General features: G+C 36.6%; 1 protein-coding gene across 1 annotated transcript in view; it reads left to right on the forward strand.

The window, feature by feature from the left end:
• Window positions 1-69: 69 nt before the first annotated feature.
• Window positions 70-14,977, forward strand: part of UST (uronyl 2-sulfotransferase) — a 387,714-nt gene continuing 372,806 nt past the window's right edge. The window contains exon 1 of the mRNA XM_051997919.1: window positions 70-902. Coding sequence (XP_051853879.1) covers window positions 650-902 — 253 coding nt within the window. The 5' untranslated portion in view covers window positions 70-649. The remainder of the gene's footprint in view (window positions 903-14,977) is intronic.

Genomic DNA, 14,977 nt, shown 5'->3' on the forward strand with positions numbered 1-14,977 from the left:
AAACTGAGAGAAGGAGAGCGGGTGAGAAGGGAGAGGAGGGGAGGTGAAAGAGGAGGAGGAGGAGGAGGAGGAGGAGGAGGAGGAGAAGGAAAACCCCTGTCAAGGAGGTGGAGCGAGGGAGATGGTGTCCGCCTCCTGTTCTTCCCTGCTGTTCTTTAGAGGAGCCTGAACAGGGACAAAACACGCTGAACTCGACACAAAGCAGGGGGCACACGCTGGCGCTGGCGCTAGAGGCGAGCCCTGGGGGCTGGAGCTAGAAGCGAGCGGGCGGGGGAGCTGAGCGGCAGGGCCAGAGAAGCTGGTCTGGAACTCGGCGCCCAGGACGGAGCGGAGGAGCCTTGGAAGGAAGGCAGCAGCGCCCCGGAGGCTGAGTGTGCAGGGACACTCTTGGCAGGCAAGGCGGCGGCGGCAGCGGCGGCGGCGGCGGCGGCGCAGCGGCAGCGATGGAGAGGAAAGTCTCCTGAATAGCACCAGCAAACTTCAGCGGTGCCCTAGCTTCCCTGACCCCTCTCTTTCCGAGCTTCCCTCCTCGCGCTCCTTGTCCTGTCTTTCCCCATGTGCAGCCTCCCGGCCGAAGCTCTCCTCTTCGCAGGCGGATGGGTGACTCTTTTCTGGCAGGGGCAGACTGTTTGAGGCGGCGGAGCAGGCGATGAAGAAGAAGCAGCAGCAACAGCAGCACCACAGCAGTACCGACCCCTGGACCCATGTGGCCCCCCTGGGAGGAACCCCTCCGGGGCCGGGCAGCTGGAAACGCCCCGGCTCCTTGCTGCCTTTCCTGCGCTTCTCCCTCCGGGATTACGGTTTCTGCATGGCCACCCTTTTCGTTTTCTGCTTGGGATCCCTCTTCTATCAGCTCAACGGGGGACCCCCTCGCTTCCTGCTCGACCTGCGGCAGTACTTGGGTAAGGAAAAAGGAGAGGGGGACGCTGGGTTGAGAAAGTTAGAAAGGGTAAGAAAGAGAACAAGGAATGGAGTGCAACAGGGATGACTTCCCCCTTCTTCTAACTCCCTCCCCCTAAAGCTCGCCAGGTGTGAAAGCCAAAGAGCATCATTATGCCATAGCAACCAACCGTGGGACTTCCTCCTTTGCAGTTGTCCACACTGAGGATGAGAAGGGTGGCGGTGGTTTGGGTTGACTGTGCCGGGTAGGCGGGAGGGAGTAGAGAACAGCAAACCCTTCCCCACCCACAAACTGGAGCTCAGGCAGTGTGTTCTTGGCCAGGTTGTGCAGAGGAAGGAGGGTGGATTCCGCCTTCATATTGTTTGGGTCTAGGGTCTGTGTGTGTGTGTGTGTGTGTGTGTGTGTGTGTGTGTGTATGTGTGTGTGTGTTTCTAACTCACTCTCCGCTGTCTAGTTTGCGCGTTCTCCGCATTTCAGCCTCACTGCCTACGCTCCCTCCCTACCCCGCCCTCAGCCACCCCCCAGCCAGGCTGTGTGAATGCAGTTTACATGTTGGATTCCAGTCTCTGCTCAGCTGTGGTTGCAATTTACCACCGCCGGGTCTTGCTCTAGCAAGGTCTGCACACCCTTCTTCCCAGCAACTAATTTGACAGGCTAAAACTGGCAACGCCTGAGGATGCATTTTTATTTTATTTCATTTTACTATGCACTCTCCTACCCTCGGCTAATAGAATGTGAGTCTGTCTAGTCAATGGCAGTTCTGACTTTGTTTTGTTCTGGATCATTTTCACTGTCACAATGAAATTTTTTGGTTGTTTTAAGAGACTGCTTGGTCCGTAGGAGAAAAGGTTTCTGAAAAAAGGAAGATTTATCTTTTAAATATTATGTTTGCCCTCCCAGCTTCCTCCCACGCTGCTCTTCTGCCCAGTCCTGCCTTCTCTTGTCAGTTTCTCGGGGACAGTTCAGTGCTCCAGTTGTGCTCAATTCTTCTCCTGGACTGGTGCAAGGGAGGAATGTGAGTTTCTAACAAAGTATGTGGCCAGAGAAGGTCGGGCTGAGAGGAGGAGGAAGCTCTGAGAGCTCTAGCTTCTTGCGAACATAGAAGAGTGATAAATCCGAGCAAAGCAAGTGTCATGACCGATAGTCTAGGGAAACATAAAGGGCAAGCGCAAGCAAAAATCTGAATTCAAATAAGCAAAAATGTCCTAGCTGACAACTTCCTTGGTTACCTTCTACTCCCTTTTTCCACTTCCCTCTACATATATTCTGAGTAAAAGCCGCATATAGAAAGCAGGAGAGAAGGGGAAATAAACTAATTAGGAGGAAATCAGGTTCATCATTTCACCATTATTAAAGATAATGAAAGAGAAACACTGAGTGTCTTGTTTATGGAAATTCATATTGTAAAAAAAAGTTGCTTTTCTTTATGTAAGAACATTATGATAATGAAGTGCCTTTGAGATGTTTAGGGCAGGTTAAATGACAGTTGTGTAACTAGGATTCCATAATACATTCTTGATTAAAAACCCCATATTGGTATTAAGACCAGAGATAAATATCTGTTAATTCTTACTTTTAAATAACACTCCTAGTTTTGAAAAGCTTTTGAAACCCCTGTTTGTTCCTGACTCCAGTCAGAATCTCATTATCAACAATCACAACTAAGATTGTAAAGATGGTGAAAGTGCTGTTGAGGCTTAAAGATCTTTCTCCCAAGTATTTGGTGAAAGATGTATAAGAATGGAAATTTTAAGAAAAGTAAAATTCTATTAAAGAGAATGTGGGGTGAAGGTAGAGCACTGATCTTTGAGTCAAGGAATTCATTCCAGTCCTGATTCTGCCATTATGAACTAATTATGTCGCATCAGCAAATTATTTAATTTCTCTGGGTCTCAGTATAGTCACCTGTTAAATGGAGAGTTTGCACCAGATGGCTAATTCTAGGTCCTAAATTTCATTATTTTGACTCAAGCTCAAGAACCATTGTAACTGCAGAGATCTTTCTACTTGTGAGAATAAAGCAAAGTTGACAATATAACATGAAATGTTGACAGCTATTATTTTATAGCAACAAAATCTTTCTTTTTTAAGTTTTAAGTTTAATTTATGGAACAAAACAAGCATTTCTGTAACAGTTCAATAAGAAAGATGATTGTAAATGAAACTTCAAATCTGTTCTGATACAACTTGCTATTCCATTCAAATGTACAGCAGAATTATTGTGTAAATTTTTAATTTCAATATGTGATGGAAGCAATTAAATGTGAAACTGGAGTGTTGAATCAGTAGGAACTGAAGCTATCAAACAGTATTAGTACCCTAAAAGATAGGAATACTGAAAGGTTAACAAAAATGTAGATTGTTTATTGTAACTTGCTGGCTTTTAATTACATTTCCAATTTAGGTGAGTTTGGAGGTTTAAAAAATGATACTGACAAGGACCACAAACAATACATTTTAAGCATAATCTTTTTAGTATTGTTGCAAATATGAATTAACTCATAGTAAAATAGTTGTAGGAAAATAAGGACTTTTGGTTCTCAAGAGCTCCAAAAATATACCCTTACTAATATAAGGCCCCAAATTATTACAGAACAACCTCTTAATCTATGGCTCTTCCATTCTGTCATTTTAAAGTTTTACATTATTTTGTTCCATAAAATCAAAATTTGTAGTTGACAACATTGTCTCAGTTTCTCCAGTTAGATAAGTTCTGGGCAGTTACCTTTCTCTGTTGTAACTGGGGTGCAATTTATTTTTGCCCCACAAAATGATATTTAATTTCAACTATCTTACCTGATAGGATACTTAAAAAAAAACTTGTAATATTATTATAGTAAGATTATTACCAATAGTACCATTACTTATACTAATACTTTTTATTGAGGCTAGTTGATTTTGTTTCATTTATTTCAAAATATATTATTCTTCTTTCCTTAACCAGTAAGACTTACTTAGCAACAAAGATTTTTAAAAGAAGGAAGATAGTTCAGCAAAGACAACCAACACACAGACCACATCTGACACTATATTCAGTAGTATAAACTCAGAGTCCTCCAGCTCTGTAATGAAGGGGGGAGGATGGTACATAGTATATGCCTTTCTTTATACTTTTCTATATATGTCTTTAGGCCCAAACTTGGTCATCTAATAATGTTTCTAATAGTGAATGTTGGTTCAGCTCTGATTCTCTAGCTTTCTTCCTCTGTTTGCTAAAATAATCAAAATCCCTTGACAAATTTTTTTTTGCAAGTTCTCATTAGAGAAGTTTAAGGAAGGTTTTTTGCAAGAAAGAATGAAGGAAAGAGAGGAGAAGAGGGAGATAATTTATAATACTGTGCTCAAATTTATAGCTGTCTAGGCAAATGATCTATTCTCTCAGACCTTTTGCTTTGTTTTACTTGTTTTAATCTGTAAAGTGAGAATAGTAACATCTTATCTCCTAGGGTTTTTGGAAAAACAAATGGAATAATAGAGTGAAGGGACAGGTGAAATATATATATAAAATCAAATACAAGAGTGTGTTTATTCCTATATAGTCATACTCCCATTATCAATAATCACAACTGAGTTCTTTATGATGGTAAAGTGTGTCTTTGAATAGATGTACATTATTATTATTATCACACCAAACATCAGATTGGGACTTCAGAATGTTTGGTCCAAGAAAAAAAAAAACTTCAGATACCCTACAGGTTAGGAGAGGCACTGAAAAACAGAGGTAACTTCTCTGCACCTTTTCTCCTATCCTCCTCATCCCCCTACAGGGCATGTAAAAAGGAAGGAAATGTCAAAGGAAAGGAAATGTGCAAGCTATTAGATGTTGAAGGAAGATAAAGGGGGAGGGAGAAAAGTAAGTACTAACAAATTTCTTTACCTCTACCCTACAGAGTGGTTGTCCAGAAAAGATCTTTTTATGTGTGATCCAATTGGGGTTAAGTGACTTGCTCAGGATCACATACCTAGAAAATGTTAAGTATCTGAGGTTAGATTTGATTTCAGGTCCTCCTGACATCCCTGACAGGGGTGGTGCTCTATCCACTGTGCCATCTATCTGTCCCAAGGTCTTTTTTAAAAAATATATTTTTCTCAAAGAAGTTTCTGGGGCAGCACTCGCTGTTTCAAAGTAGGAAAGGGCTTAGGGAAAACCTACAAAGAATGTTCTTTTTGATAATCTTTTCTCATAAGACTGAGAAAACACATATATGAAATATATGGTAAGTATTTAGAAAGGTTTTTACACATATTTAAACCATAAACCACAAATGAGGTTTTCTCCAGAATTAAATTTATGATGCTGCTGTCTTTTTGCTACTAGCTTCATTATGCACGAGCTACAAATATATAAAAATCTATATTGAAATAAATATAGTTAGCCAGATGGCTTACTACTGATTTTAGATGACTGGCATGTTTTAACTATCATCATGCTTTAAATGTCTAATTTCCCATTCTGTAAATTAAATTTGTTTTACTGAATGGAGTTGATCTCTCAAAATAACATATTTTCTTTTTTAGTTTTTTAATGTGGACTATTTAAAACCAAAGCTTATCATTATGCTCACAATATTAACATATTTCTATTCATATAAAAAAATCTTAATTATTACTATGGCAACCACAATGTTGAGTCAAACAAATTACATTTTTAAAAAACACATCTTAAATGGTATCATTAAATTGGCAAGATTGAAATGCCCAAGTTTTGTTTAAAGGAAAATGAACAAATATAGACTTCAGCTTTTATCAGAAAATCATTTGTTCATATCTCCAATCCAGTTTCTCAGATCACAGAACTTTAGAATTGTGAGCAACCCTAAATGTTATCTAGTAAACCTCATCCCTGTCCCCCACATATTTAAGATACCATTTTACGACTGAAGAAACAGGAGTCCAGAAAGTAGGCTTAATAATTTGAAGGGCACATAACTAATCTGTTGATTCCTTTACTTTTCTTTTCACTACACCCACACTGTTTTTAATGGAATACTTTGGGGACAAAAAAGTAATCTAAGTAATAAAAGGCAAAAAAGAGCTAAAATTATGAAAGGAAATTAATTTGATAAAAAGAAAAGTTTTCGTGTTTTAAATATGGTGGTGTTAGAAATAGTATTACATTCAAGCTAGGTCAGAGAGAAATGCAGCTGCAGGGGGCTTTGAACAAGAAAACAAATACTGGTTTGAATGGTGAAAAACATTAGACTTGAAAAATGTCTGTAAGATTCATTGGTTGGAGTATAGAGATAACTTTAAAATGTGTTAATATTTAATTTACAATTAACATATTCATAAATTAATGTAGCTGTTTTAATATATTTAATATAAAGTTAATCATTTGAATACTATCTTAGCTTCTTGAGGCTTGGTCTTTGCCATCAGGGCAGATCTAAAACATTGGAAAATTTGTTTCTGAGATGATAAAATTGAAACAATATTTTTTGTGTCCTAAAAGAAACAGCATCTTTTGTTTCCCCTGTAGAAGCTGAATTATTAGCAACAGTAGCTTACCCTCCAGCTGTGTTCATGTCAATGATGTATAATTGAAAAAGAAACATTTATGTGGAGGAATAAGAGATATGATGAATGAGTTTATAGTAAGGAAAAATCTCTTAGCTAGATTTCTTTGTAATTTTTCTTCTTTGTTATATATCAGAATTGGCCATGAGCAATTCTGTTTTACTTAAGCCTATTTTTCATTATAGAAACTCAACTAAAGAGTCTGTGATATTCAGGAAGCCTTAAATGTCAGAAATGAGAATAATAATAGTCTGAAAGTCTTGCTAATATTAGTGCTCAAACTATCCATTGTAGACATAAGAATGTTATAGAATTTCATAAAGATACAATAGAAGTGGTACTTTCTATTGACTGTCCTTGGAGTACTATAAAAGGCAGCTTCATATTGTTCTAATTGTTTCATGCTTGCTCTCTCTAATTCCCCAGTCAGGTACCCTTCATGTAATTTCTTTTATTCTTCCTTCACCCTCAACCTCTCTTGCCCCCTTTGTTTCCTCTCCTAGGTAGTATATCATCAACATGCATTTAAAAATAACAACAACTAGTTGAAGGAAGGGATCTCTTTCAAAGAATGTCCATGTCTTATGTCTGGATCCTAGTTCACTTGGCATGTTTAAAAAATAATTTATTGCATCTGTGCATTTAGGTCAGATATGGTACTTTATAATTTCTATCTCTTTTCTTTATTTCTTGTAAAATAGAGAGGTAATATAAAGAATTTTACCTATTTTATGGAAGTCTATCTGCTGGGTATGAGTATAACTAATTCTTAAAAGTGGATGAGTGTACCATAGACCTAGAACTACAGATGATTTCAGAGGTCATTTGGTTCAACTCTCTCATATTATAAATAAGGATACAGAGGTTAAGTAACACGCCCAAAGTAATACAAGCAGTAAGTAACAATTAGGTTTAGAACTCGTTGGACTGGGCAGCTAGAGGGCACTGTAATGGAAAGAGTGCCAGACCTGGAATCACAAAGACTTTTCTTCCTGATTTCAAATCTGGCCTTAAAGGCTTATTAGATTCTGGGCAAGTTACTTAACAAAGTTTGCCTCATTTGCCTCATTTGTTAAAAAAAAATGGAGAAGGAAAAGGCAAACCATTCCAGTTTCTTTGCCAAGAAAACCTCAAATGGGATCATGAAGAATAGAAAATAACTTTAAAAAAAAACCATCAATCACTCTAGAGCCAATACTTTTTTGACTATATCATTCTGCCTCCAAGACATTGTTAATGTGCAAATACAACATCTTTAGATTTGCAAACTAGAATGGAGTCAATGAGCACAGTAGGGAAAAATATGTAAGTGCCTTTATGAAGGCCATCGTGGAGAAATAGATATTGAGGGTTTTCATATAATTAAAATTCATGCATGATTCATTTGAAGTTTTTGTTCAAATAGACTTTCTGTAGATTTCACTTTACAACTTTTTCAGAAGAACAAAAAACGATTGTTACTTTCTTTTACAATGACATTATTCAAAGAGGATATGTTAATATGATTTCTGAAATGAATTGATTTTCAGTAGGCTGGATGTTTAGGTACACACTGACCCAGCAAGCAAAGGTTCCATAGGAAGTACAAAAAAGAGTCAGGAGGTTGCCAGCTAATTACAAAGAGCTTGATATGCTCTCAATTTGAGTTTTCTTAATTATAAAATGAGAGTGTGAGGCCAGATAACCTTGATGTTCCTATACAATCTGTGAATCTATGAATGTTTCGTAACATTACATTAATAAAAATAGCCAGATGTAGATTTAATACTTTCAAGTACTTTGGTATTGTTGTTGCTACTGCTGCTGTGGTTATTCAATTGTGACTGACTTTTTGTGACGTCGCTGGGAATTTTTTTGGCAAAAATACTGGAGTGGTGTGCTATTTCCTTCTTCAACTCATTGTACGTATGAGGAAACTGAGGCAAACAGAGTTAAGTGACTTGTCCATGCAACTTAAGTGACTGAGGCCAGATTTGAATTCAGGGAGATGAGTCTTCCTACTCCAGGTCCAGCATTCTCTCCACTGTGCCATCTAGCTGTTTTCAAGAAAAATGAGAGGTTAAAATAGATATCTAAGGTCCCTTTCAGCTTGAACTTTCTAAGAGAGCCCATTTATTTCCATGGCTACAATCCTTTTCTTTATGCTGATGACTGAAATCACTATCTTTGGTCTTTTGTCTCAACTCCAGCAGTGCTTTGGGCTTCCCATGTCTCATTTTCTTTTGTATCATAGATATTTGTGTTCACATTTTATTGCCCTTACTACATTGTAAACATCTCAAGGGCAAGGATATCATTTTCCCTCTATCCCTATATTCCTCATATGATGGGTTGAATGAATTAATTTCTGGACACAATTTTTATCTGTCATCCTGCAAAATCACATTCTGTGTGAAGAACCCATGAAAAGAGAGAAGGAAGGTTTCTTGCCTTTACCTATGATTTATACCTTATCTTACCTATACTATAACTAGTATAGCTTTGATTTGCCTAACCCTCTACTTCTCTAACCTGGACCACAGATTTTGTCTTTATATTGCATTAACCTATCCTCAAAGTTCAGCATCAACACATTCCAGGTTGATTTTTCCATGCATTTATGTGAATTGGTTTGCCTTGGTACAAGGTATAAAGGTTCACTACTTTGGGGGAATTTAAAATTAAATTTCTATAGCTGTACTATAATTTGTAATGACAAAATTGATTCTAAATCTTGAGTTGTTAATTTCCCATTTCCTATTTCCTGTCATTCCTCTTAACTCTGACCTGAGAGTAACCAATTTAGGATGGAGAAGAATAACAGTTTATTTCTAAACCTTGTCCAGTGCCTCACTCAGGCAGTGATTTGTCAGATTAAATCACATGTCAAATATGGCCTTAAGCTTCTTAGGAAAATGAGACTTCAGCATTTAATGATTCCAAAGGAGATACAGAATGACTAGATTTTTATCAAAAGACACGGTGATGAGATGCCATTAAAAATAAGTATTAATTCACCGTATTTAAAGCTGCTCTGATAAAGTTATTGAACTAATCTTATATCATGACTTTAAATAATCATAAATTTATTTATTATTACCACTGCTACATGTAGCTAGGTTGTAGAATATGTAGAGTGCCAGACTTGGAATCAGGGAGATCTGAGTTAGAAATCTGCCTTTGACATTTTCTAGTTGCAAAAGTTACTAAACCTCTGCCTGTCTCAGTTTCCTCATGTGTAAAATAGGAATAATAATAGCATCCATCTTCCAGTGTCATTGCAGGAATAAAATGAGATAGATGATAAATGCAAACCACTTTCCAAGGGGCTGCTAGGTGGTGTAGTGGATAGAGGACCAGCCCTGAAGTCTGGAGGATCTGAGTTTAAATCTGGCCTTAGACACTCAATACTTCCTAGCAGTGTAACCTTGGGCAAGTCACTTAATCCCAATTGCCTCAGCAAAACAAACAACCCCCTCCCACTTTCTAAGCCTTAAATTTTTCTAAAATCTTAGCTTTCACTTTGATTAAGTAATTATAATTTATTAACTATTTTAAATGAATGTTTAATTCAGCCCATGGCAAGAGCATTGGAGTAGATGTAAAAAGATAATTCAGTGGAGATAGGTTTAAACACATCTGCTTAAAAAAATAGCTTCACAAATAGAAAATAGGAGAATCATAGAAAGCAGCTTGGTTAAAAAGGATCTAAAGTGAATTGTAAATTCAATAGAGTCACCAGTAATAAGGTAGCTAAAAGGGCTACATCAGAAAGGCAAAGCTTTCAGGAATATGAAGGTCATAGCATAATAGATTTGATGATGGAAATATCTCTCAGGTCATTTAGTATAATCCACTCATTTTTACAATTGAGGAAACCAGGCAAAGAAGATTATTGCTTGTGGCTGTATAGATAGGAAGTGATAGAGGCAAAATCTGAATCCAAGTACTGTAGTACTAAGACATCTTTCCTAAACTATTGAGTCTGTCCTATTTAGATCACATTTGGAATTTTGTGTTCAGTTCTCATAAACTGGAGAATGTCTAACCAGGAAGACAATCAGGAAAGCAAAGAGCTCTGAGCCCAAATGATATGAAACCTACAGAAAGTTTATTAGATAAAATACTAAAAAGTGAATTATGTACAAATTTAAATATAGAAATATACTCATTGAAGAATTGGGAATGTTTACCCTAGAGAGCAGTCAGGGGAAGAGGATGTGATAATTGTTTTTAAGTATTTGGAGGGCCATTGTATAGAAAGATTAGATTTATTTTGAGTGGTCCCAGAGGGCAGAACCAAAATCAGAGTGTTGAAAACACAAAGAAGCAGATTCAAATTCATATCAGGAAAAATTTCCTAACAAATACAAGCATTTCAAGAGGTGGTAGTTTTCCTCATTAGGCAGCCTAGTGACCACTTGTCAGAGGTATAGTAAAAATTCCTTTTGGGTATGGATTACAAGATTTTGGAGTTTCCATCCAACTCTCAAACTCTGTGCTATGAATATTTAAAATGTAAATATATCATACATCATTAATTTTGCCATTATGAAGATGATATCATCCATATGATAATTGTTTTTGGTTACAATCCTGAAGTGAATAAATGCTTTCCTTAGGAGTTTTCAATAGAACAAAACTGAATCCAAAAAAGAAGTACTCCTGTAAGATCATCAAAGTTTAAGGCTAGCCACAATGAGTAGATATGTCTATATGCATAAGAAAGTAGACTTTTGTTCTGGTGCCTAGTTTTATTTTTTAATGCTAATTAAAGAGAATCTTGTAACCATCACCATCCTCAACACCTCAGTCTTCTACACAGTATGTGTGTGTGTGTGTGTGTGTGTGTGTGTGTATGTGAAATGTGTGTGTGTGGGGGGGGGGGGGAGGGACATGTATAGATACTTGAAATGGGATTGGGAACAAAGTAATAGCCAGGAGTTTAGCTGGTGTTACCACGAATTTTCTACCTTCTAAGTCAGATAGCTGTTAGAAATCATAAAACTTGAATCAGCACAACATAATGGAAGACAGAAAGAGAAAAGACTTATTCTTAGTCTGAGAAATTGTTTGGGCTTCTGTTGGCTCCCCAGCTGAGTGTTGTGACTCATCATGATGGCTATTACTTTAAAAATGTGCCTGCTCTTGTTAAGTCTTTAGAGATGTTTTCTAGCCATTTTATCTCAGGAGATTAGAACAGAGAACTGGAGATGCATCTTAAGAGTTGAACGCCACCATCTAGGAAACAATGAGACTAGCAGAGATATCCAATGGAGGCAAGAGGATTAGTACACAGAAACATAGAAGTGAGGCAGAGGTTAGTAGAACTATAATGCCTAATAGTATGATTACATCACTAATGGATACTGCCAACTCTACAGTCAGAAGTATGACTTGCCCCTAAAACACACTCCCTGGCTACCAACATTCACGTTTGGTGCCCTTTTATACATGTTTCCTGGTCTTATGTGGTTACCTTTTCTCAACTAGTAACACAGCAACACGTGAAAGAGTGTAAGCCATTTTTGCATGGTGGGAAGCCTATTTTTTTGATATATAATTTCTATGCTGTTTGATTAAAATGTGCTTTTGTTTTGAATTAATGTGTTATCAATGGGAACTTGTGAATTATGGTTTTGAATAGGTGCTTTGAATCTGAATTAGCTTCTCTAAGCATTCTCCAAAGTTCTCTAAGGTATGAGAGAATGATTCCATATAAATAGTACATTGAAACATGAAACAAATATTTATTTCTTATTGGTTAGTGAAAATAGCATAGGACTGGAATCACAAAGTTTGAGCCCCAACTCTCCTTAATATTGGTGTTATTTGGGGGAAACATTTGATTTTTTTGAACCTTAGTTATTTCCTCTGAAAAAACTAGAGAATTTAGTTTGACCTTACAGAGAGATAGATAGTGACAGAAAGACAGAGAGCCATCTTTCTTCTTGTTTCCTGATGCTCCAACATATTCCATTTCTTTTGCTCAGCTCTGTTGTTAGAGTTGAGAACAAAGTAATATTCAGGAGTTTAGCTGGTGTTACCAAAAATTTTCTGTTTTCAAAATCAGAGAGCTATCAGAAATCATAAAACTTGAATCAGCACAAAATGATAAAAGACAGAGAAAAAACTTAGTCTTAGTCTCATTCTATAAGTGAGAATTTAGATACTTGTAAACATAAATTTAGAATAAGATTTGGATTTGAACCCCGGTTCTGCAGTTTTGGTCTTCTACTATTGAATGAAATTTGTTGAGGATGTATCAATGTTGATGTTGCAGCAGCCTGACATGGGACATAGAATATTAAACTTGGATTTGGAAGAAAAGGATTCAAACCTTAGCTGTGCTACTTGCTAGTATGTGACTTTGGGGCAGTCAGTCACCAAAGATTTATTCAATATCTACTACATGCCAGGTATTGTACTAACCACTGGAGATACAAAGAAAAACAAACACAAATGTCTCCTGTCAAGGAGCTCATCACCCAGGGGAGGCAGCATGAAAGCAACTGTGTGCAAAAAAAAAAAAAAAAAATACTTAACAGAATAAACTGAAGATAATCAACAGAGAAAAGGCACCAGGATAAGGAGGGATTGGAAAATCCTTAGTGTAGAGGTTGGGATTGTTAACTGAAACTTGAAGAAAACCAGGAAAATTAGGAAGAGGAAGCAAAGATAAGGTGGATTGTTATAGTCATGGGGATGAGGGGTAGAGGAAGCAGTCAGTGAAAATACCTGGAACTGAGATATGAAAGGTCTTGTTTTTGGAAAAGCAAGGAAGTCAGTGTTACTAGATTGCTGAATAGATCAGAACTACAAAGTGTAAGATAACTAGAAAGGTTGGGGTGAGGCAGGTTATGAAAGACTTTACATGCCTTACATAGGATTTTATATTTGATCCTAAAGGTGATAGGGAGCTAGTGAAGTTTATTGAATAAATGTGACCAAGTCAGATTTGTACTTTAGAAAAATTAATTTGATAATTTTCTTATCTATAAAATAGATATAATAATGCACTAACTACTTCACAGTTTGTTGTGACTAACAAATAATAAAATATAATATATGTTTAGGGATTATATACTCTTCCTTACAAATTATGCACATTATTAAGGATTTCCTTGTTTACTCACAGTAGTTCCCTGAGAATGTCTCTTGCCAGACATCCATCATCATAATTAGTGGTACAGAAAAAAAAAAACAAATCATTTTCTTTTATATCTTAAACAGTTATTCCCTTTCAATAGGCTTCTTTTTCTTCTCAAATCTCTTTTGAACTAGCAGATGCAATGACAATCACTGTCCATATGGAATTCTTCAATTTCCCATCTAGGTTTTAGGAATACATTTCAACTTTGCTTTTTGTTTCTTCAAAATTATTTGCATTCCTTTCCTCATAATTAACACAAGTAGGTCATGGTCAATAGCTTTAAAAATAATAGAGAAAGTTTCCTTCTTATCTAAGATATGGGTTCTAGGAAGACAGACATCTTACTCTCATTTTGTTCAAATTGAGGCCATTTTTAGATTGAAAGTTCAGCTATATGGTTTCTCTTTAATTCTAGGACCTGAGTACAGATATTCTTTCCTTCTCAAAACCACACTGGTGTTTGAACCCCATTTCTTACTGTCACTGAAACTCACTTGCTGCACACTAAACACTTCTTAAATCATTTTGGTTATCATATCATATCCACCCTCAACAAAAAGAAGTGTTTATACTACTCTGCCTCTTCCCGTCTGTGAGAAGTTCCTGCTTATAATTCTAGAAACTTTGCATGCATTAGTAAGAGATACATAACAAAAGTAATTGGTATTTTGCTTATAAAGCAAATTCTTCTCTGAAGAGATTTTTTTTTAATGACTGTAAAAAACTGATGAAATTGACTCATCTTCTTGGAAGCCAATATGCATGTTAAAGAAAATAGACACGTGATAGTAGATCTAATTCAGCTTTATGGAACTTGTGTTAGAAATACACATCTGTTTGGTAGGATATGTGTATAAAATCATATATAGCATTTATTTATCTAGAGAGGAAGTCATTAGGACCACTTAACAGTAGAAGATGAAATGGTGAGTTTAGAGGTAAGATGTTTAACTAGGGCAGCTGGGCACTCACATATACATGTCTGCCAGACTGACAGGATAGCTGAAATATAGTCATACTTTTATGGTTCCAGTCCAGAACAGCTATGCAAAGAGAGAAGAATGTTGACATCACTATTATACTAGTTTGTGTAATTTTTTATTTATACTTCTCATTCCTAAAAATGTTTTGTGCATTTGGAAGAGACATTAGCAGAAATGTTTTTCTAATGATTACTACAGCTATTTGTAAGGATAGTAGCACAGGACTTGGAATTAGGAATATTTATCTTCCTGAGTTCAAATTTGGTTTCAATCATATATTAGCTGTGTGACTCTGGGTAAATCACTTAACTCTGCCTCAGTTTCCTCATTTTATAAATAAATAAAAGATTAAAAGGGAAGTACAAAGCTGGGGAAAATATTATTTTCAGCCAGTGTTTCTGATAAAAGTCTTATTTCTAAAATATATAAAGAATTGTGTTAAAT

This window comes from Antechinus flavipes, chromosome 4 (assembly GCF_016432865.1).
Source record: "Antechinus flavipes isolate AdamAnt ecotype Samford, QLD, Australia chromosome 4, AdamAnt_v2, whole genome shotgun sequence".
Taxonomy (NCBI): domain Eukaryota; kingdom Metazoa; phylum Chordata; class Mammalia; order Dasyuromorphia; family Dasyuridae; genus Antechinus; species Antechinus flavipes.